Genomic DNA, 23,714 nt, shown 5'->3' on the forward strand with positions numbered 1-23,714 from the left:
CCTACCACCAACTGGCTGGTACACAACGGCTAAATTGTCTATTTTGAACCAAATACATCTTCAATCGTTTACATTCCTTCATAAAAAAAAATGAAAATAAAAAACGTGCCTGTTTACATGCGATATCATTCACATGCAGTCATCATTCACCTCGCCGCTCCTCTGAGGCCCAACTTCACCCGCCGCGTCATTAAAAACACCCTGGCGGGGCCGGGGGGCGCCAGGTGAGACTGCAGAAGGCAGCCGAGCAGATTAACTCCAGAGTGTAGCAGAGATGAGACGCCATCTCTCCTCTGCAGCTTCCTCTTTGAAAACTTCTCAGAGATAGGAGGTATTTGCTCCCCGCAGAGCTGCTCCAGCTTCCCCCTTTTCCCCGGAGAGATTTGCAGAGCGACACAAACACGCGGAGCTTCTCCGCGGCTGTGTGTTCTCTAAAAACCACCCCAGGCCACTTAAAATTAATACCTTTGCGCTGCATTTCCCCATGATGATTACATGGCATCACCCATGGGAGGCGGTAAAGAGGAGAGTCTCCTGTAAAAGGGTAAAACTGTTCCGCTAAATAATGCTGCGCTAAATGTCGCATTTGTCAGAATGTGCTGAAAACTTCAGGTTTGCTATATTTACAGGATATTACGGCTCTCTGGCTGCCAGATGTGGTGGTTCGCCCTGTGCCCACAAACGCGCCTTCGACGTCGGTGACGTCATCATTGCGCGCCTCCACCGCGCCAGCAGATAGCGGGTTCTTGTCGCAGTCGTGGGCGGGCTACAGTGACAAGGCCGCGGGGAACTGACAGCAACCCTCCCCGGAGCGGGAGAAGAGTGGGGGAGCGGGGGGAGGCGCGGCTCGATCCGTTCATGACGAGGTAATTGAAGTCAAATTACAGCGAACCACCGACAGCGACGACAAGCGATGACAGGTAAAGTGCGCCCGTCAGCCAATCACAGGCCGGCGCGCGCGACGTGGCGTTTAAGCGCCGTCTGTAAAACAACAAAATAAAAAGCCCACGAGGGTTTCCGAATATCTAGGATTATGTACAATATCTATTAAATACATATTTAAAATATAGCGATTAAATATCTAAAAATCCTAAATGAATTTAAAAATCAATCCACTTTTTCCATATGCCACTTTATTGAACTTGTAAATGTGTTAAATGTCATTTAGCATGACCGTAAATTCTTCTACAATCACAAAACCATAAAAGATTCGACATTTATAATAATAATAATCATTTGCTGCTTCAACATTACATTCAAAGCTGTAAATCGTTATAGCTACATTTTGTTAAAAACACAGTCTGTACAGGAATTGTAGTACACAAACATCATATTTGGCATACTTACATTAATCTCTGACCATTTACAGGCTCTTAAGTACTGATTATTGTGAATATTTCATCTGGGAAATTCACAACTAATCCAAAAGTAAATTAAACATACAAAAATCTGACATACAAACAATACTAAACCTAATATTCCCCACGCAAAAATTAATTATTTTAGGCAATTCGTTTTCTGGTTTTCTACAAAACAATATGGAGCTCTGCCGTAAAACGCGCCGCTGAAACAAACATTTGTTGTTACGGTGCAGCCAACTCTCTCGTAACGCCGATCAGATCTGTACAGAAGTTACTTTGAAAAGATGTCAGTCCTCCTGTTCTGATTCCAATTCCTTCATTCCACCTAGAGGTGGCGATAAACAGTCCCGGTCATGGTTATGGTTGTGCTTGTTTCTGGTTATTTCATCAGTAGATCTCAACTTCAGACAGATAAATTACAAAATATCACTTGAAAAAAAAAAAAAACCAGGTTCTTTAGAGCACATTGCACACTTTCCTTTGGCACAAAGATCTATCATGCGGGAGGGACGGGGAGCGTTCCAATCATCTGAGTAAGAATTGAGAAAAGTGCCAAAATCAGTAATAAGTGAAGAAATAAATAAAATCCAGTGCTCGTACAGAAAAAAAAATCATTTAAAATATAGACAAACGTATTGATTTCGCCACTTATTTTACGTAGCTATTTTTGTGCATTTTATTTACTTTTTTCATGCATCGTTGCTCCTTTGTGCACTGAACCGAAACACTGGCGCAAAAAAGTTGAAGGAAATATGTTTAAAAAAATAGTACGATTGGGTGAAATGGACTGCATTTGTTTCGATATTGCCAGTTTCAGTTGCTACGATTTTAGTAGCTGGTGCAAGAATACAAGTGGAGGGATTGCAACAAAATGTTTTTTTGCTAAAAGTTACCGTTTGTTTACTGTTTACTGCAGCACAAAGAATCACTTTAACTGAACTTTTTTCAGCTGATTGGTGTTTTATTTTATGCCACCACTCACGAATATGTCTTCCGCACTTGGGCGAAATGCATACTTTAAGCCGCTAGCACCTTTTCAGCCGCTAGGTACACAAATACAAAGATGTTAAAAAAGTGCAAGACTCACGACCAAGAAAAATCTCATCTATGCCGATATACAGATGTATATTCCAGGTGTTACAGCTATAAAAGTTTCCTAAACTGTGCTGTGACCAAACTACTGTACTTGATCTAAAAGTGCGGAATGGCTAAGTCCAGATTGATGCAATGCCCTCTCGAGGATACAAAAAGAAACCTTTGTTTCAGTTTTGTACTGCTTTTTGACTGCCTGTTCATCAAGTCTTTTATTGAAGAAGAGTTCAGGAATGCAAAAAAGAAAAGGGGAGTGCCCAGTAAAAAAGTGCAAAATACGCCAGTGTTTCTCCAAGCTCCAGATGTGGACCTGAACCAGCACCTATAGCTGGGACACTTTCCTGGGCAGAGGCCTCGGTCTGGGGACACGAGGGTCCGAGGTCCCCTCCAGCTTCATGCTGCTAGTGCGCAGCTGGTGGGGTTTGGGCGGCAGGGCCGGGGGGTCCGTCTGCGGGGGAATGGAGAGGCTGTGGGGCAGTGGCACCGGCCTGCGGGGGTTGTTCCTCTCATAGACACTGTAGGGTGGTGGGGTCTTGTTCTCCCTGCGGATGGGCTCATCCGAACTGCTGGAAATGGAGTTGGGCAGGGTGGAGGGCGGCAGGTGGGACAGGTGGTCCCCGGCAGGCAGCTCGGTCCCTGAGGCCTCCGACACGCTGCAGCGGCTGAGGGAGGAGATGCCACTGCTGTAGCTGCCAGAGAGGACGGGGGAGTTAGAGACCAGGCTGGTGGACTGGCACTCAGTAGGCGAAGGGGTGAAAGGCGGCACTGTGGTCTGGGGAAAGAGAGAAGGACATGAAGTAAGATCTGAGCAAAGGTGTCGGAGTATGTAGCGCCTCCTGCCTCGGAGCTGCCGAGTCGGAGAACAGATCGAGTGGGCCAAGTTTTTCTGCTCTATAGGGCACATCACAATATCGCCACATCCTTCTCGAAAATCCAATTGCCCAACAAAATGTTTCTCAAAGCAATTATACCTCCAGAGGCTTAATTGCATCTGATGGGGTGGGGAATTGATCAGGGAGGTCGTATCCTTCTTGCTACAGAGGGCACACGGCACGGGGGATTGGGGCAGTTTAAACCTTTCTGTCTCTGGATGCCACCTGTTCACATCACATTCACTCCTGTCCTAGCATTTACAGCCTAGTAATGAGCTCTTTTCTCCACTGCCTGGCTGATGCGCGTTTGCTGCGCTAGTGTCCGATAACGGAGGCCTGCAGGAGGTCCACGTACCGTCAGCGCTCGGCTGCACCGTGATGGGCAGCTCCAGGGTTCCTTTGCTGCAGGGCCACACAAGCAAGACAAAGCGTGCACACACCCGACCGCACACACATGCCAGGGACGTGATTGACAGAACGTGCCCAACGCCAAGCTGTCAATCACACTTTGGTTTCCAGAGACATTCTCTTCCCCCCCACATAGGGAGCCTCACTGACATGCAAAAACTCCTGTAGCTACCACACGTAAAAAGATACCGTAGTTGCCAGAAGGCTAGCAGCATCACACAAAGAGATAACAGCGAGGAACACTTTTAGACTTTGAAAAGAACTTTTTAGCCTAATTAGGCTCACTCTGCTCAGCTAACCTTCTACGTACTTCTCTCGCTTCTGCCGGCTGCTATTAAACAGGCTCATTAAGAACAAACGAGAGCTCGGAGAGAACCTGAGAGTAATCCGTTTGACTGTAGGCAAACACGTAAACAATCAAGGTCAGACGCTCGCTTCACGACAAAACTGAGCATTAATTGAATTTGTCCTCCGATCAAAAGCAATGAAATACTAATTAATTTACATGTGAGTGAATTTAACATAATTTCTGACTTACAATAATGTGTTTTCATGACATATAGCATGTCTTAATTTATACAACCAGCAATTATTTCTCAACTAAAGTCGATCCGACCGTCGCTTTAACAGACGCCCTCCGGCAGTTACTTTTTAAGTCCTTGTTGGGACCGACGAGACATAAAAAGTACAAAATCAGCAGCAGTGGAGCAGTTAGCAGCTTCAGTGAGCAGTAATGCTAAGCTCCGAGACCTTGGCTTGACACAGAGAAGGATAAAGACCCTGGAGCAGGCCGGTAAGACACTAGCTGTGTAGGATAAAGGCCCCCCCTGAGGCTGTCGAAGACTGAGGTTGGCTGGAAGGAAAAGGGGCAACATAATGCTCCGAGAAACCCTGAGAAGACGGAAAGCAGAACCCACCTTTTGGGGAGATCTGGATGTGGAGACGGGGGACTGTGGCCTGATGCTTTTAGCCGAAGAGCCTGCTGACAGGGATAAGAGGGGGAGGGGGGGTGTTAGAAAAAAGGGCCAATTCAAACGAGGCCACCGTTTTCTCTCCCGTTCGATGACACAGCGTGAGTCATGGCGGCGCTGAGGGGCCAGAGGCTGGAAGCATCAGTGAGTCAAATAAGCGCCGATGTTCTGCAGGTCCTCGAGGCCGCCTTCAGCTGTTTCTACATCTAACAGCTGCTGCTGCTTTATGCAATAAGGGCTGAAAAAGGCACGGCGGGCGTGAGCGTGTGTGTACGTGGGGAGATCCATCTGCTGGGCGGTAGATCAGAAATCCAGGGAATGTGTCCAAATATGGCCGGGGCATCAGTAAAAGTAAGGTTTTTACATGAATAAACGCATTATTTGTTGTTTCAAAAACACCTAAACATGTTTTTATGAGGTGAAAATGAAGGAAGGAAGTGAATAATGCTAACGTGTAGCAACGCAGCGGAAAGACGTTAGATTAGAGGAACATCTGGAGGAGCTCAGTGGGGAGAAGAAGCAGAGGGAGGAGTTGGAGAAAGCTCCAGGTGTCAAAAGAGAGGAAAATTAGTTGCATCGGCCGTCGGGGAGTTCGTCCTGACGTGACGCTTTACCTGAGTACGGTGGCCTGGGAGGGACAGGAGGGCAGAGCGTTCTGCCCACGGAGTCGCTGTCGAGGCTCCAGCTACTGGGGGTGGGTCTCACTGATATGGAGAACATTTCAAACACACCGTGAGGACAGAATAAGTCTTCCTGACAGGCAGAATGGCATCTTTGTGCTTTTCTGAAGAACCATTTGAAAGGAAATGTTAAATTTAGAAGCTCTTTCTTGTTGTTTTTCGCTTTGAACTAAGGTGATGAAAGCGATATTTGAAGTGGATTCAGGTGGCGGCGGGTTTAAGTGGCTGATCAGAAAGCGATACTCGGTGGTGTCATTTATTTTTAGTCGTGCTTTGTTAGCACTGTTTTAGCTAAAACCGTCGTAGGGGTGCGCACTTTAAAATCAGATGCAACGAGGTCATTTAATTGCGTTTGTTTGACGGTGTTTTGTTGCTCCGTGCCGACAGAAATTACATCGCATTTCATCATTGAACGGTTTGAGCTTTCAAGTGGACGTTTTAACTTTTATCCTTGTTTTTGTTGGGAAGAAATGCGGAAAAGCCGAAGCAACACCGCCCTTTTCCTGACGCGCGGATAAATATTTTAGAATCTGTTGAATTTCAAAACTTGACGTTCGTTCCGCTCGGGAGCCGAAACAACTTTAAATTTGGATTTTTGCGTTTAAACATCGGAGACGCGGCAACGCCATCACACATCGCGCGCGAATCTCGCCGCCTTTTCCCACCTTTTGTCACGTCGCCATATTGCACCAGCTCATCTACCTTCGGCTGCGTTCTTAACAGATCATATTCAAAGGCGTCGCATCCGTTTCCCTCCTCACGTTTTTTTTTTCTCATTGAATTTCGACACGTCTGTCGGCGTCGTGGGAGCAGCACCTTCCTTATTACCACTTGCTCAGGATGAGAGAAGATGAAACTCTCATCTGTGGTGGGGGGCCAAAAAGTGTGTGTGTGTGTGTGTGTGCGCGCGTGTGTGTGTGTGTGTGTTCAGCTGCCCCATGTTGCTTCATCAACCCAGAAACACACATAGAAAATGGATGCTGTCGTTATTGTAGAGACTTCACTTTTGGAGGAATTACCCTTGATTGACACACACTGAAAGAATAAATGCCCCTTTAAATAGCACGAGAAACAAAGCGATATTAAAAGAATACTCAAGAAAATGTTTGAATTTGTGGGAAGTAAAAGTTTAAAGGGGAATTCCACGCAGTTGTTTCTCTTCCAGGCATACAGGCGAGCATTCGGGGACCTGGTAGGATGGAAAGAGCCGGAATATCTTACCTTTGTCGGGCGCTGAGAGGTTGGGGTCACTCCTGGGTAAAGTGGCGTCGCCTATCTGATGCGGAGGAGCTCGCTGCGAACAGAAAGAGCCAATAACAACTTTAAATTTGGGAATAAAACCTGCGGAAGTGTGGAGGGAAGAGAGGCAGAAGAGAAAGAAACCTGAAAGTAAACGACACGCCTGGCGAATGTTTCCGATAATCAATAGCCCATTAGCAGCGGTAATTATCCTTGATTGTTGTCAGGCTGGGAATTGTTCTTCGTCAGGTGCGCCCGACTGTACGTCATGAAAGGTTATTTTTTCCGACGTGGCAGCTCTGTCGTCGAGGATGGAGCGCGCGACTGAGCTAATTGCTGACCTTGGGCTAGGGAGCAAACTGGGATGTCACGCTGGTCCCGCCGCATAGATTTTAGCTGCTTGTCAAGGAAGTTTTTTTTTTCCGAGGAGAAAATGAGACAGGCCTAAACGTCTAAGTTCAATAGTTCGTAGTCAGCTCCTTGTTAATGTTAGCTTGTCGAAGGAGTTGAAGGAGCTCTCCTCAATTGGACACAGTGTTAGCATTTGTGCTGCTAATGCTTCAGGTGTGCTCACCTGTGAGGGGTCCAGGGCGTTGGGGAAGATAGCGCTGACCGGCCTCTCTCGTGGAGACAGGCAGGCATTTTCCCTGGAATGTTTGTGTTTCTCTGCCATCTGGGGCGACCCTGGACACCAGCAACATGAGATGTTAGCGAGAAATGTTGAGCTTTTACCCACAACTAGAGATACCACAACATGTACAGGTAAACAAAGAACGAGGTCAAAAATAAACTCTTCCATTGTGAAGAAAAGGAAAGCCTTCCTTGGCTCCCATCTAGCACAGCTGCTAATAATTCTCTCCAGGCTTTATGGATGGACAGAGGGCACTTTTATTAGGGCGCCACCTGCTGCCAGCAGTTTGCCAAAGGGAACCGTACGCGCCTACATAAACGTCGTCATATATTCCTCCACTTAACGATATGGATCAGGCCGTGCGACAGGAGGGGGCGAGAGATGTTCACAGTTAGCAGAGGGTGGTCTTTAGTTGAAGAAGAGGAAGCCATGGAGGGAAAAACAAATATTACTTTCATTTTCTTTCAAGGGGAGTTAAGTCTTCACAGCTCAGCCTGTTCAATTTTTCATGGGAGCTCATTTAATATTCTATTTCTCCCTCTGCCTCATTGTTTCGACTTAATACCCATCAACCCTTGCTGACCCCTCCAGACTAGACACTCCTGGTGGGCTAAGAACACGGCGCCCTTACAGGTTGGTTCACTTTTTGGCACTTTCCTCCACACGAGTCGCTCTGAAGTGAAAGAGCAGCGAGTTGGAAAAAGGGGTGAAGAGTCTCACCTCTGGCGCTGGAGGGGGCTGAGCTGGTGACATTGGGTGAGGCAGAATGGTTGGAGCTGAGGCTCGAGGTAGATGGACTTGGCTGCAGGAAGGACGTAGAGCTTGTTAATGGACGAGAAATGTAGCAAAGGTAGCTAGCTTGAAAACAATGGTGATGGCTGTCTAAAGGTAACAACCATGAATGATTCATATCTTCTGTTTTATTAAAAAATATATGGGAAAAAACATGTTATGGTTTCTGAACAGGTTTTTTACATTCTTGGCCAATAGGAGTGAAATCACCGGAGTCTGTTGCCTAGAAACCACACAGTGAGGACAAGCTAAATGGCTGCCCTCGATATTTTCTTGTTTTTTTGGAGCCAACAGAAACCGAACGAGTGTGTCCGTCTTATCATCTAGGTCATGAAGTATTACTTCAACAGGGAAATGGAAAAGAGAAATAAATAGCAGCCATATTTAGCAACATTCCAGGACGGGCACGACTGCACCAATGCTACTTTTCGCACGTAAGTGTCTCATTGTGACTTCAAAGTGAGGATAAAAGCTAAAATACTGGAGGAGGCGGAAAAACCCACGAGGACGGTAGCGACGCTACCTGCATGTTGAAGACTTCGTCCGAGCTCTCCGACTGGCCCGTGATGTTGCTGACTTCGTTGGAGGCCTGGGAGGACAACGAGGACGAGGAGTAGCGGTTGACGGCGGGGTAGCTGAGTGGCCTGAGAGGAGAGAGACGCCAGCTGAGGCTTCCAGGTCGCGGCTCGACTTTAGAGCAATGTACAGAGGTCAGACTCACCGAGAAAAAGCGTCCCCAACGGCCAGGCGCAGATTGAAAAAAGACAAAGAGAAAATGTCAGATTATAAGATAATGGAGGCAATCACGGCGCCACCGGCCAGCGGGAATAAACTATAAAAGAAAGGTGGTGGTGCCGAACAGGCGGGAATGTTTTAGAAATCTGTTTTGTACTGAAAAAAAACCCCTAAAAAACTAAAAATGTCAGGGAGACGGAGCTGATGTGGTTTTCCTGTCTCGCTCTGCGGCCCCGCGGGACCGAGCGGCCGGAGGAGAGAATGTCGCGGGTAGACGGAGCGGCGGGGTCAGTGAACACGTCAAAACACACGCACGCAAACACACACCCGCCCCACACGGAGACGTGGCGAGTTCGGGGCCGACAGGAATAATAAAAACAGTTAGATGAAGACGGATAACGGCAGTGAAGGGTGATGGAAGGTGAGTCGGAAAGCTTCCAACGTCTGGTACGATAAGAAGAAAGGACGAGAAGGCGCCGTCACCTCCGTCTCGTAACCCCCCGACCGCCGTCAGGGCTGATGATGCTCGGCACGGAGTTCCGGCAGGTCCGCGGGCTCCCGTTAGTGAAGTGCACCGGACTTGCGCGCACGTAGCCGGGGAACTCCTGGAGAGTTGGAGGGAAGTGGACATGGTTAAACACCTCTGACGCTAGCGCCACATCAGAGCAGATTAGGGCTCTAAACCCCCGACCTGGATGCCCAGACTGGTCTTCATCAGATGAAACTGGTCCACCAGCTTCTTGTGGAGAGGTCTCATGTCCTGGGGGACGAACTTCTCGTGCACGGCGAGGCCGTACTCCAGGATGTGAGCCTGCGTGGGAAAAAAACAATCAGCTTTCCGCGAGGCGACGATGTTTTTTCACCCTCGTTTGCTCTTCGCCACCGACCTGTTCAAACATGAGCTCTCTGAGCCGCCCGATCTTCTCGGCGTCCTCGGGGTGATTCATGATGTAATCCTTCACGAAAAAGGCCTGCGTGGACAGCGAGGGTCAACCCACGATTAAAAATTCCATCCTTTTCCGATACGAACAGTCAGCTGATCATGGAAACAGCATCGTGTGATCCGGTTTAGCAGATAACAACAGTCGCCATGTTGAACCAGACAAGACCAGATGTTCGCACGTATGTCGGTAAAAATCCGATAAATGGACCGAAACATGGAAATCGGATCAGATTTTTACGATCTGATCACTTCCAGCTATCAGCGGATCCAAATGTGGATGTTCCAGTTTTATTTCGGCCTCGATGTAGCGCCACAGAGCAGACCCCCGATTGGTCGAACCAGTAAAAGTCCAGTAAAAAACAGTAAAAGTCCGATTAAGTCATTTTTCCCTGTTTGCTCATCTTTAGGCCTGTGTAGCCTTTTTAGCAACTCTATTAGCGCCCACGTTGGCACACCTAATGCTAACGCAGGAAGTCATCACTTCACACGTAGCAACGTAACTCAGCTACGTAGCAACATTCCCACTTTCCAACATTATCTTCACCAACTACCAGTCCGCAGATCTAAAGAATCCATACGTTAAAACGCCGGCTCATGGCTGTTTACAGCACCGTCGCCACTCGTGATTACCGCAAATCCTTTAGCGAGGAGCGGCTACGCAATCCTTTCAAATCTGCCACGGGGGTGTGTGTGTGTGTGTGGGGGGGGGGGGGCGGTGGTGGTGGTGGTGGTGGGGGGGGGGTACAGACAAAAACGAGACAGGTTGAAAGCGACGACGAAAATGCGGGTTTCACAGAAACGATCAGCACGGTTCTGCTGTCAAGGACACACGTGTTTATCTCCAAAGAGACCGATCCAGACAGATAAGAGCCACAGCGGCGGGGGGGGGATGGGGGGATGGGGGGACGTCCGATATTGGTGGAAAATCGCCCACCTACACCCCACCGAGGAATAATAATCCAGATTATATGAAAGCTATCTTTATCAAGATAGACCACATGAACCAGCTCGGAACATTGAGGAAATGAGCAGGACTTTATTGTATAAACATGATTATTGTGCCTGAGGAGCGGCGGCGGATTCTGACCCCCCCCCCCCCCACACACACACACACACACACACACACACACCCCTGTTCAAAAAGAAAAGAGACGGCAGAAACAATCAATAATGCTCAACAGATGATGGAAATCCTTTGTCGGGCTGCAGGGAGCGAGGCCTCGCCGCGGCGCCGCTCAGTTAATCACGAGAAAAGTCCAATTAGAGACGGAACGCTGAGGGGAGGGGAAGTAAATCAGACAACACCCCCCCCTCACCGCCGCCCCCCGCAGGGCCGCGGCTCAAACTGCAGCAATGAATCTGAATACTAAAAATGACAATAACCTCGGAGGATGAAAAGGCGCGTGTTCGCGTTCCGGGCGCTTCCGTGTCCCGGGAAACTCGTGGGGAAAAGTCAAGCAGGAACGCTCGGGACGCGGGAATCATCCCGCAGGCCCGTGAGCCCCCGAGCGCGTGCGTTCAACCCCGGAGGCGGCGCGGTTGCTATGCGACGCGTGAAACGGGCTTTTCATTTTCTCGGAACGCTCCGTCGGCTCCGCAAACGGCCGCGCTCCGACCCCACGCCGTGGGTGTCTGCGGCGGGATCAAACCGGAGGTATTCGCCGCCCCCCACCACACACACACACACACACACACACACACACACACACACACTCCGCTTTAATAACGACATGCATAAACACACCTGTCTCGTTCATCGGGCCATTATGACCCATCCAGCTCAGCTTTTCCCTCCATCCATCCACTCCCCCTCCCCCCCCCATAACTCCGCCCTCCGCAGCGATCCATCTTTATCAGTCAATCAGTCCTCCAGCCACTGGCTCCCGCATCCATCCATCTGCTCGGCTGCCCCTCCCCCCTCCCGCGCCATAGATCTCGCCGCTCGATCCACCTTCATGCATCATTAGGTAATCCAGGAGTCATCGCTCTCCATTCCTGCCTCCATCCCTAAAAGCCTTCAACCTCACGCTCCAGCTCTCCGCCCAACCATCCATCCATCCATCCATCCATCTCCCCGTACCTCCTGGTAGCGGGCCAGCCCTCCGTTGACGGCGGCGTCGATGACGCCGTTGAGGCACATGGTGAGGGGGTTGATGTTCTGCATCTGCCGGCTCTGGCACTGCGTGATCAGCGTGCGCAGCTGCAGGTTCTTGTTCTCGATCACCTCGATGGCGTTCTCCAGCGGGCTCACCTCCACCTGGGAGAGAGGGGGAAGTCATCGACGGTCAAGTTCAAAGAGGGGTTCGACTTTTGGGGGGTCTAAAATTAGCCTCTATCAACAATTCGATGTCCTGCGTCCGAACTGGAGCCATGACGTTAGCTTAAATTGCTGCTTGCGCATCCCAAACTGCTAACTGTTCCCCACAAACGCACCATTTTAGCTAATTACATCCTGACGTTAGCAGATGCTGAACTTCCCCTCCTTCCTGTGTTTATTCTTCTGGCTGTGTGTCACGCCGCCTTAATGCTGCGCCAGCTCTGGATGCTACGCTATCATCATCCAATCACACAATGTGCAATTTCACACCTTCATTAGCAGCTCAAGAATAAGCACTCCAGCCCGTCGGTGTTTCATGCGTCTTTTTCTTTTGCAGACGTTGAAGAAGAAGGTATTTAAAACCCTCCCCCTCCTCGGAGATCTGAGAGGAGCTCCGAGAGACGAAGCTTTCGAGAGGATTTGTGGGAAAGAGACTCAAATGTGATCGTGAGTCAAGGATGAACACAAATTGATCCTAAAGACTGTGGTGAGAAATGTGTCCAATAGCCCCAAACCCGAGACGTTGGTCGTTATCGCCGTTCAATCCAAGGGCTTGGATCAATACTCGGGTACCCGGAGGCCCGACTCACCAGCTCTCTCTTGTCCACCTCGAACCAGCGGGAGATGCCCGGCAGACTCTGGACCAGCGTCAGGGTGGTCCTCTCCACCCAAAGGCTCTGCAGGACAGGACAGACCACAGTTTAACCAACCCCAACGTGTCCGGTGACGCCTGGATTCAGGTGGAGGGCGGATGCTGTTTCCCAGATCATCACTCACGTTCCGGGTTTTGTCCTGTCAGCTAGCTCACTGCTCAATATGTCAAAGGTCACGCTAGCGGTACAGCGGTGCCGGAGGTGAGTCATTTGACCCCTCTGGACTTCTGGGTCAACCTCCCGTCTCCCTTTTGTTCCCAATGCTAACATGCTAACTTCAGGACATCTTTCTCCATGATGGAGGCCCCCACGTGCTAATTTAACAAAGGGTTCTTTTCGGAACCCAGCATCTCGCTCAAGGACGCTGATCGATCCGGCGTCTTCGGGATGACGGGTCTTCCGACTCGCTACACAAAATCTGCCCTTTAGAGATTTCCTGAGTTTTACGGTCAGGAAATGCACCTGAACGCATCAGGATAGAGCTGAAGAGTAGAGGGTGAACCAAAATAAGGGTCTCGGGGAAGAATCTTTTATTTTGAAAGGATTCTTTAAGATTCTGGCCGCCGCAGTGCTACACATTCAGGTCATCTCTTTCTTTAGTACCAGACCTTGAACTCGTTCTCTTTGTCTTTGGTGCCCTTGTGGAAGGGCCGGTCATATCGGAACCGCCAGATGTGGTTGAACTTGTAGAAGCTCTTGATGTTGTCGGGCACGCCGTCTCTCTGCAGCACGTCCTGGCTCTCTGGAATCGGCGTCACGGCGTAGATCTGCAGGTCTGCACGCGCCAGCGGTTAAGGGAAGCAACGGGGAACGCAACAAGGGGAAGCACCGTGCCGCTAAATCCATTTACGCAGTGACTGGAAAGAACACGGCGAGTGGCAGGTGGAGGGGGGGCACGCATCCGAAGGCTTTGAGGCACATCCTGCATTAGCTTCAGCTCATAGCTGACATGTTGCGCTAAAAACTCTCAATCATGCAAATTCAGACCCCGAAAGGTGTTCAAACCACACTAATCCTGCTAGCTGCTAACAGGCTAACGCAAGTTCAGACGACAAATGAGGGGAAATGACATCAGAGGGTGAATATAGGCCATTAGCTGCCCCATACATTCATGTAAATCATTTAAAAAGGGCCATATTGTGCCTGAGTCTGTGGGGGAGTCGGGTTGGTGTGGAGCGATTTTAGCTGGGAGGGGGGGGCACGTCTCTGATGGATGTTTGGCCGCCACTCAGAGGGACGATGGGATGGACCAAACCCAGGTGGAGGGCGGGGCTCGGTGGTTGACCACGGCCACAGGGGGCCCGGTCACCTGTGGGTCGGACAGAGACGCTGCCTGAACGGGCTGATAAAGACGCCGCACGTGGCCACGCTCCTGCCAAGGATACACTGCGCGTCGGCTTGGTAGATGGTCTGGTCGGGCTGGTTGACGTGCTGCATGGCGATGGCGTGGGGGAACTCGTTGAGCATCCGCTGCTGGAACGCTTCCAGCCGCTCGTAGTCGTGGCCGCGGCACACAAACTCCTTGTTCTGTGGGAGAGAAGAGGGCGGCGAGGGAGGGGACAGCGCGGCGTTAGCTTGACATCTGCTGGCGGCAGCGTGCAACTGCACCCTGGTCTGTCAACCCCGTCCCACTCGGGTTGGGGAGGGGAGGGGGGGCGAGCTGAATGTCAACCCTCACTGAAGGAGGGTTACGTAAGGAAAGTTAATTCTCTCTGTTCTTTACCCGCAGGAAAAAAGGGAATTTCTTTCCGTAGAAGCCCACTCGGAAGAACTCGGGTTCTAGTCTCTGCTGGTCCATGATCTTATCGTAAAGGGACGCCTCCATCATCTGGAAACATCGGACAGAACAACGTCAGATCGATTCCCGCCGCCACCGAGTCTTATTTTGAACAACCCACCCTCATCTTGCTCAGGTTCCGGTAGTCGTAGTACGACTCGTACTGGTCGGCCAGCTCTCTGCACAGGATGATGCCGTTCTCCCAGCACTGCGGACACAAACACGTCATCAGCGCCGCCGGAATGTCGCCGGAATGTCGCCGCTCTGCCGCCAGGCCGCCACTGGGTGGCAGCGGTGAGCCGCACCTCCTCTTTCTGCTAATTAAACCAGAAGATCCCTCCTCCCCTCGCGGCGGCGCTGGCAGATGGCGGCGTTCGAGGACGTGGAGGAAAATCAGAGCATGAGTAACGAGGGGGGGGTCGTATTAACGACGCCGCGGAGCTCCGGCCGCTTCATCGGGAAACTCGCTCTAATCGGCATGTGCGTGAAGAGGTCGAATTAGCAGAGCTAAGTTGTGGGAGTGGCGCCGCGCCGGGTCTCAGCTCCAACGGTCGTTATTTAGCAGGGATAATACGGGGGGGGGGGGGTAAAAAACTGCTTTAATTACAGCCGTCAGCGACTCTCGCCATCCCGGGGAGGAGGCGCCATCGGTTCCTCGAGCTGCCGTCGGAGTAAAACTGAAGTCTGCGAGATAATTTGGGGGGGCGGGGCCAAGGTTTGGGGCTCACCTTCCCCCTGTCGAAGTTCTGGATGATGGTGAGGTGCAGATACTCCTTCCTCTGCCACTCGCTCTGCATGGGGTAGTTGAGGAACTCCCTGAGCGGCCGGTCGGACCACTCCAGCAGCTCGTCGTACAGCAGCAGCGTGTAGGAAGCCTCTGTGGGGGTTAGCAAAGGGTTAGCAGAGGGCTAGCAGAGGCTAGCAGAGGGCTAGCAAAGGCTTTGTTTTAACACGTGTCTCGTACCTGTGTAGTTCTGGGCCTTCAGGTGCAGGTCGTACAGTTTGTGGATGTAACGGATGTACATCTCCTCCTTGTTGAGCTCCGTCTTGTAGAAGTTCTGTTAAAAAAGGTCTTAACGTCAACGTTCAAATAAAGTATAATTATCAATAATCAGCCTTTATTGGGCAATAATAGGCTCCTCCCACCGCTCCGTGGGGCAGGAAAAGCAAGACCTCTCACAGCCAATCAAACAGGGCCAGGCTGCGTCCTCGAGAGTCACATGACAACATGTGACCAATCAGCAGTGGCCCTGAATGAAATTTGGAATTCCCAAATATCCCAATGAGCGCTAACATGCTAATTAATGAGCTCCAGCGTCTGTGCTACGCTATGTTTGTTGCCCGTGGGATGAGCCGGGCTAGACACTTGTGCTAAGCTAACACATGTTGGGCAACAGGGCTGCCTCATGAAAAATGAAATAAAATAAAATGAAATAAAATAAAATAAAATAAAATAAAATGAAATAAAATAAAATAAAATATGAAAGAACTGAGACTCACCAGTAAGCTGACGGTGCAGCCGATCTTTTTACCGTCCACCTCTCCCAGCTTCATGCAGTCCCTGAAGCCCACATCACAAATGGTGAATATCATTGGTGGCGTGTGTGTGTGTGTGTGTGTGTGGGGGGGGGGGGGGATCTGCTCACACCTGTAGTCCAGCAGCCGCTCCATCAGGCGAGTGACGGTGGCGATCAGAGAGATCCCGCTCTCCCTCCACGTCTCTCTCTCAATCTTCTTCAGCAGGCTGGGGGGGGGGGGGGAGGAGGGACGAGAGGGACAGACGTCAGGGAAAGGAGAGGAGGACGGGAAAAAAGGCACCAAACAGCAGAGGAGGGTGAGTATACGGCAAAATAAAGCTAGAGAAGCAAGCAAAGCCAAAGCCAGAGTCGCCGCTTCCATAAACGCTGGCGGCTAAACGCTAACTGCTAATGATCCCGTCCACATCGACCTTTGCCGCCGTCCCCCCCCGACACAGACGACACAGACAGAACAAAGAGGAGGAGCGCCTTACCTAGGGTACGGACCAAACAGAGGAATTCTACTCCAGGCGGGAAGCATAGGCGGAATAAATTCATATTAATATGATTAATATCAGCACACGGACACACAGGTTAGTCTCCGGGTTAGAGGAGCCGGGAAAGGAAGGAAGGAACTAAAAAAAAATAGATTACTCGCTGAAGAAGAGATAAACCTCATCATGCTGCACAAGAGGGGCTAGCTTTATATATGTGTCATGTGATGTTGCTGTTCTGATGTCTGACACATAAACATGGAGGAAAGGTGAGTGATAGCCTGTAGAGGCACAGTTAGCATGATCAGACTGCTATTATACAGTTAGCATGATCAGACCGCTATGATACAGTTAGCATGATCAGACCGCTAATATACAGTTAGCAAGATCAGACCTATTATATGTAGCATACGTGTGCTTGCTGGAAAATTGGTCATTCTAGCCAGGATGGAGGGAAATCTGTGTTAAGTGGAATGTAAAAAGAATGGAAACACACACGCACACACACACACACAGATGTTAGCGTTAGCACAGCATGCAGGTGCATTAGCGAGGAAACAAAGACAGTGGAGATGACGACGCCATCACTTACCTTTAACATGTGTGCTAAAGACTGTGCTAATGCTCAACGCTAACAACCCAGGTGCCCCCTCACACCCCCGGACCCCCCTGGATCTGCTGCCTCCCCCCACTCACATGCTGTTGAAGAGCTCCCGGTACGTCTCGTCCCCTTTGCCCTCGGACATCAGGCTGTCCAGCTTGTCGATCAGCTTGGCCTCCACCTGGGGTGGGGGGGCAACGTTAGCATCACCGTGGGGAGGGGGGGGGGGGTCCACGTGATTTGATCCTGTCACAATAAAAGCACCTGTTTGAAGTTGCCGCTGCGCCTCTGCTCCCAGTCCATCATGTCGTGGAAGATGGGGATCATGACGTTCCTCAGGTCGGGCTGAGGGACCAGCGTCACCTCCAGGAAGGGGCCGATCATGGCCGGGATGAAGTTCAGCTTGTGCTCCCCTGCAGGAGCCACAGCACAGTCAGGGGAGGGGGGCGGGGCTTCTCTTTAAAGTGAGCCTAAATTAGCTCGGACGCTAAAATAAACCGCGTCGGAGTGGCGCGAACCCTCCGGTTGCCATGGTTACAGCCACAGTCCCGCGTGTCCTACCTAGATTCTGCCACATGCTGAAGATCTCGCAGCCCATCATCACCCTCATGTCTCCGTACCTGAGAGAGAAAACAAATCCCAGTCGGACGCCGCGCTAAACGCTCCCGTCGGAGCGGGAAACCGGGAAAAAAGACCCACTTTTCCAGCGTCTTCTTCCTCTTGGAGGGGGAGAAGGACTCCAGCTGGAGGCAGGGCTGGTTGATGAAGATCACGGACAGGTAGAAGTACGAGTCCCACACCTGCAAGCACACGCGCTGTGGTTATAGGGGAACGCTCGCGCACGTGAGGGACAAACGAGCCTCCTCCTACCTTGTAGTCGAACTTGTCGTTGAGGAAGTTTTTCCTCAGGGCGTCCGAGAGGTACAGAACCGTGGTGATGATGACGCTAAAGGGAAGCTAGCTTAGAATTAACCCCGACAGAGGGAGCGGGATCACAGGCGCGAGCCGCTTACTTGTTGGTGACCAACCGCATGACCGTCCAGTCCTTGGGGAACATCTCCGGCCGGATCAGGATCCGGAACACGGTGAAGATCTGGAGGAGGAAGTCCTGGGGGAGGCGGGAGAGGTGGCGTCAGTGCCGCGGTGGGCGGGGAACGCTGGGGAAGGGAGAGGGCGGCGTTCTCACCCTCAGGTTGTCTCTGCTGAAGGCCTGCAGCAGCTTCTGGTAGTGCCGGTCGCTCATGTGCCGCAGCAGCGCCAGCAAACACGCCACGAACTCCCCCTGAAAGGAGGTCACCCGGGAGAGGTCACACAGGCCGACGTGGCGGGCACGCCGCGGCGAGGCCCGCCGCCGTTACCTCATCAACGCCCACCTCCTCGCTCCCATTTCAGAATCTTAATTACGACCATTAATGTTAATAATGGCGCCGGGATTATCGGCGCCGCCGCCGCCGCGGCTCAATTTAGGATCTATAATTACTTTTTATGCTAAATCCCGGAACAATTCACACCGCTGAGCGCGCGAGCGAGCAGCGAGCACACACTTACGGTGACGTCCTGGACCTGGAGCCTCATGGGGGGGCGGCGGGCTGCGGCCGGTTGCTGATCTCCAGGATGGTCCTCAGCAGGACCCCCAGCAGGCTCTCCACGATCAGCTCCACCTCCTCCGACACCACCGGCTCCTGGGGCGGGAACAGGAAGGTTGAGTGTGTGTGTGTGTGAGAGTGTGTGTGTGAGTGTGTGTGTGTGTGTGTGTGTGTGTGTGTGTGTGTGTGTGTGTGTGTGTGTGTGTGTGCCTCCCTCCTCCCAGGACAGACCACGATAATGAGGAGCTCCAGACGGGCACGCCGGTCGCTCCCGCTGTCGCTTGTCTTTAAGCGCGGTGCCAGTCTTCCTGTGCACGTGTGGGCGCGTGCACGTGCCTCCACCGCGGTCCTCGCGTATTGATAAACAGGCCGATGCAGCTGACCGACGTGCACGACTTTTGAGTGACTGTTGCCACGGCGATGGCCACTGCCAGACCGATGGGCTCGTTACTGGGCTGGGCGTTGGCCGGCGCCCTCGTTAGCGAGGCTAACTGCCCATATACCACGGAAAACAATCGGGTATTCCCACATATTGCCAGGGAATGCTAAAATGATGTTTCTGGCTATTTTATTCCATGTTTTCACCACAAATCGAGGTTCCTCCGGGAGACGAGGCGAAGAACTTGATGCAAATCGCGCCTGTCAAACCGCCAGCGGCTGTTTAGCTTAGCCCGGGTCTAAATATGAAAACAGGCTCTGACAGCTAGCGCGCAGACCTCACGCGCCAGGGACGGCGGGAATCTGACGGTGACGAGATCATCACGAAAGGATGAGGACCCGGAAGTGTTGGCGTCCTCAGATCTCCCCGCTTCCCCGCAGAAAGTAACAGCTCACGGGTAGCACACGCTAGCACACCGCCCCGTCTTTTGCTAAGCTAACTGGCGCCGTGTCTTGCGACTCCTCCTCCTCGTGCAGGACTCACCGCGGTGCCGTTTTCCTCCTTCTTGATGAGCGACAGCATGCTGGTGAGGATGCGTGCGCACATGACCAGGTCCCTCTGCTCCTGCATGTGCACGTGGAGGACCCGCAGCACCACCGGCAGCAGGATGCAGCGCGACTCTGCGCCGCAACAGGCAGCAAACGCACCACAATATAGTTAGCTTGAAGCGAACGTTCCGCTGCGGAACGCGCGTGAGCGAGCGTGCTAGCACCTGGGTTCACGTAGAGCTGGCTCTCCACCGTCTTGGCGATGCACTGCAGCTTGACGGCCTCCAGGGGGCAGTCGGCGTGCGCGGCGGTGGGGAGGCAGCCCAGCGTCTCCCTGACGAATCCGGCCACCTCCCGGACCGTGAAGATCTTCAACAGCTCGCCGTAGATGGTGTGGAACGTCCGCAGGAACACCGCCTGAGAACATCGGAGCCACGCTCGGTCATGATGGGATGGAACATAAAATGTTGCGTGAGAGGAACAGGGCTCAAGACTCTTTTTAAGCTAGCGCCGCTGTTTGGAATCGAACCTGCGTTTGTGAGACGGGGGTGGCGCCTTTGTTCTCCTGCGACAGGAAGAAGCGAATGGACATGAAGAGCTCGTGGATGCAGACTCGGAACTCCTCCTCGTTCTGGCCCCCCGTTGCCAAGGAGAAGAGGCGGCGGGACTGGATGATGTACTTGAAGATGTACTCGCTGGCCTGGCAGGACAAAAGGCAGAAGAGTTATTAGCGGCTAAAGGAAGCTAGTTTATTTTTTTGTGCGCGTTCGGTTCTTCATGGTGCGTTCGGGCGCAGCGTGGCAGCGGCGGCGGAGGCCTCACCTTGAGCACCTGCTGGATGTGATCCTGGTGGTCGGCGTCCACGATGCGATCCACGTACCACTTGAAGACTTTGATCAGGTCCCTGGAGAAGAAGCAGAGCTTCAGAGCTGGAAACTTGCTGCCACAAAAATTTGGAAATTCTTGTTTCCAACGAGAGGATTTTGTATCTATTCGATTCCTCGTTATCTAAATAGACTTCAGTGGAGTTTTTTTTAATTTATTCTTCATTTATTGTGGTTGCAGAAACACCTCAGAAGCAGCTTCACAGGTAAAAGAGCCTAAAATAGGCGGAAGTGAGGTGTGAGGAGACGGAAACGCGCTTTATGTATTAGACGTGACGGTGCAGTTCCACCGCTGCCCACCAGAGGTCACTGCGAGCACGCTTCTCTCCAGCGCCTGGTCCACTAAACTGCAGATGTCCCCCCCCCGTTCCTGGACAGTGGGACCTGCAAGTGCCCCCCCCCCCCCCCGAAAGGTCACCCTGTCTGACCCGGTCTACCTGTAGGACAGAGCTCCCGCAAAGTGGCTCTCAATGTAGGTGTCCATGACGGGTTTGAAGTGCTGGAATTTGCTGTCCTGGAGGAGGTTGATGATGTGGACCTGGAGACAAGGGGACAAAGTTCCACCGGGACAAGTTGGACTTTTCTGGTTCCGTGAGGCTCAGGAGCGCGACAGCACCACCAACCGAAGCAAAACGGGAGCTCACCAGGGAATCAAAGACCTTGAGTCCGTATCGCTGGGAACTTTCATCCAAAATCCCAAACAGGGTGTCCAGGGTGTCCTGGAGGAACTGTGGGGGGGACGGGGGGGGGGCAACGTAAAGGCTCAATCCGTCCAGTTGGGTCAAATTTGGGAAACAAGAGCGTTTACCTTGACGATCTCCGAGCCGTCGATCTCCCTCAGCTTGGAGAGGCTGTCGCTGATCCGCTCGGGGTGAGCTCGCCACTTGAGCAGGTCCAACATGTCCCCTGGGGAGGGAGGGGGGACACGAAACCTCTCAGAGGGCGACGATGCGTTCAAGTGCAGTGGGAGAACAGGACTCGAGACCCTTTTCCCAGTCTCAGTTTCAACCGGAAGCCTCGGAGTCGGAATCTTACCGTTCTGGGTGAGCTTGGTGGAGCAGAGGAAGCTGGTGATCCAGAAGGACTCCTTGGTCCCCTTCAGGGTCTGGTTGTTGGACGGGAGGTTGTTCTTGGAGAAGGGCAGCTTCAGGTAGCGGGAGCAGTCGGCCAGGCTGGCGTTCTCCTCACACTGGCGGAGGAAAAACACACCCTCGTTATTCCGGGCCTTTCACGCGAGGCCGTCACGGACAGCTGGGGTCGTTAGCGCTCCGAGGCCACCGCACGATCTGGACCCATTTCTCCGGGTCTATTTTAGGACCGCGGGAGAAAATAGGCCGGATCGGCGGAGCGCTTCAGCGACGGGACCTTTTTCCCCACGCGGGGTTCCGAAGAGGACGGCTGAACCGGACAAAGACCAGCAGACTTTTGGGATCTTTCCCGCTCTTCCCATCGGATGAAAAGATCCTGCAATTACTGCCGATTACACCCGACCCACTTCCTGCCGCACCGAAGCGATTCCCATCGCGTCGCCGAGCGGAACAGGTGACATCAAAGGAGGGAGAAGGTCGAGGAAACGGGCTGGAATACTGCGACGGAGCGACGGAGCGCTAGCGGCTAGCTGGAGTGAAGGGTCGAGCGGAGAACGCCGCCGTTACCTTGTGGATGATGAGCTCGTGGGCGCCGTCCGGCAGCGTCCTGCCGTCCTCCTGCATCAAAGGAACAAAGGAGTATCCGAAGAGCTTCTTCTCCCCCTTGTCTTTAGCTGTGGGGGGAACAGAACCGCTGTTACCGGACTGGAGAGCCAGAACCTGAGCCAGACCCTGATCCAGACCCAGACCCTGATCCAGAATCATAGTGTGCAGGCGTGAACCGGACTGAAACTGGTTCATCTGCGGGTCAGAGCTCAATCAGAGGAGAGATGGAGGGTTTGGGAGTCAGAACAGAGACCCAGACCCTGATCCAGACCCTGATCCAGATCCAGTCTCTGATCCAGATCCAGACCCTGATCCAGATCCAGACCCAGATCCAGACCCTGATCCAGATCCAGTCCCTGATCCAGACCCAGATCCAGACCCTGATCCAGAGCCAGAGCCAGACCCAGATCCAGAACCTGAGCCAGACCCTGATCCAGACCCTGATCCAGATCCAGCTCCAGACCCAGATCCAGTTCCAGACCCAGACCCAGCTCCAGACCCAGCTCCAGCTCCAGCTCCAGCTCCAGACCCAGACCCAGACCCCATCCATGCTCCATGACCTCACTTAAGGCTCATCATCACAACCAAACTTTAAATATTCCAGTTTCTAGCTCACAAACTGTTCTGGTTTCAGAACTTGGTTCCGGATCTGCGGAGCCTCTGGATCCAAATACTCACTGGAACAGTGTCGGAACTCGAAGCGCACGTGTGAGCCTCGGAACATGTCCACCGGGATGGGCAGCTTGATCTGCTCGGCCCAGCGGGGGCTGTTGTTGTGGTAGAGCACCAGCGAGTGGTACTGGTCCGAGCCCGGTTCCCCAGAACCGGCAGCCACGTAGCTCTGGAGGAGGGAGAAGCAGCGGCGTTGACCCAGGAACCTGAGAGACCGCGTCACGCATTCGGGGGGGGGGGCTCACCTTGATGACCTGCCCGTCCACGTCCAGCACGTGCACGGCGACCTCCACATTCCTGGCGACGCTCTTCCCGCCCTTCTCGAACTCGCCTTTTTCCAGGGTGACGTAAAGGTCGTTCCTCATCTCTCCTGCAGGGAGGAGACGGATGAAGCCGGCTGGCGATATTAATGAGCCCTCAGCAGCCGGGACTATTTTTATTCTAATGCTTCCTGACGGGGGGTGAAAGGGGGTGGGGGGTGGGTACGCTGGTACTGGCTAATGATATATTTCCTGGGATGGGAAATATGGGAAAAATATGTAAGTTTATTTGCTCGCATGAAGCGGATGTTGGCGGAGGGATACGCCACCTGCCAGAGCAGTTGAGAGAAAATAATCCCAGGAAGTAATATTCTCCATTGTTTTCAGACACCCGAACACACCGCGGCTGGGGCACGTTTGCTTCCTCATGCAGGGGAAGTTGGACCGGGTGTGTGTGTGTGTGCGTGTGTGTGGGTGTGTGTGTGTGTGTGTGTGTGTGTGGGGGGGGCAGTCAGACACGCTCTACAGCAGCATCCTCGTACGCTGTAAAAACCTCGGCGGATGCATTTTTATTGCATCTCCAGGGGTCGGCATTGATTTTTTTTTTT

The 23,714-nt window shown here is 52.2% G+C and overlaps 1 protein-coding gene across 1 annotated transcript in view; it reads right to left on the reverse strand.

Annotated features, from left to right (window-relative positions):
- Nucleotides 1-1,113: 1,113 nt before the first annotated feature.
- Nucleotides 1,114-23,714, reverse strand: part of dock4b (dedicator of cytokinesis 4b) — a 49,811-nt gene continuing 27,210 nt past the window's right edge. The window contains 41 exon segments of the mRNA XM_057022030.1: nucleotides 1,114-3,225; nucleotides 4,651-4,715; nucleotides 5,319-5,408; nucleotides 6,606-6,678; nucleotides 7,198-7,307; nucleotides 7,975-8,056; nucleotides 8,570-8,681; nucleotides 9,265-9,386; nucleotides 9,473-9,592; nucleotides 9,669-9,752; nucleotides 11,805-11,981; nucleotides 12,632-12,718; nucleotides 13,303-13,469; nucleotides 14,080-14,221; nucleotides 14,418-14,522; nucleotides 14,593-14,679; nucleotides 15,200-15,348; nucleotides 15,436-15,529; nucleotides 15,972-16,032; nucleotides 16,120-16,215; nucleotides 16,483-16,509; nucleotides 17,179-17,264; nucleotides 17,348-17,496; nucleotides 17,645-17,703; nucleotides 17,783-17,883; nucleotides 17,954-18,029; nucleotides 18,097-18,191; nucleotides 18,270-18,365; nucleotides 18,632-18,663; nucleotides 18,666-18,765; nucleotides 19,592-19,728; nucleotides 19,821-20,013; nucleotides 20,126-20,296; nucleotides 20,419-20,500; nucleotides 20,918-21,018; nucleotides 21,125-21,208; nucleotides 21,289-21,386; nucleotides 21,516-21,669; nucleotides 22,136-22,242; nucleotides 22,853-23,015; nucleotides 23,092-23,216. Of these exon segments, the coding sequence (XP_056878010.1) occupies nucleotides 2,776-3,225; nucleotides 4,651-4,715; nucleotides 5,319-5,408; nucleotides 6,606-6,678; nucleotides 7,198-7,307; nucleotides 7,975-8,056; nucleotides 8,570-8,681; nucleotides 9,265-9,386; nucleotides 9,473-9,592; nucleotides 9,669-9,752; nucleotides 11,805-11,981; nucleotides 12,632-12,718; nucleotides 13,303-13,469; nucleotides 14,080-14,221; nucleotides 14,418-14,522; nucleotides 14,593-14,679; nucleotides 15,200-15,348; nucleotides 15,436-15,529; nucleotides 15,972-16,032; nucleotides 16,120-16,215; nucleotides 16,483-16,509; nucleotides 17,179-17,264; nucleotides 17,348-17,496; nucleotides 17,645-17,703; nucleotides 17,783-17,883; nucleotides 17,954-18,029; nucleotides 18,097-18,191; nucleotides 18,270-18,365; nucleotides 18,632-18,663; nucleotides 18,666-18,765; nucleotides 19,592-19,728; nucleotides 19,821-20,013; nucleotides 20,126-20,296; nucleotides 20,419-20,500; nucleotides 20,918-21,018; nucleotides 21,125-21,208; nucleotides 21,289-21,386; nucleotides 21,516-21,669; nucleotides 22,136-22,242; nucleotides 22,853-23,015; nucleotides 23,092-23,216 (4,709 nt within the window). The 3' untranslated portion in view covers nucleotides 1,114-2,775.

This window comes from Takifugu flavidus, chromosome 22 (assembly GCF_003711565.1).
Source record: "Takifugu flavidus isolate HTHZ2018 chromosome 22, ASM371156v2, whole genome shotgun sequence".
NCBI classification, from domain to species: Eukaryota; Metazoa; Chordata; class Actinopteri; order Tetraodontiformes; family Tetraodontidae; genus Takifugu; species Takifugu flavidus.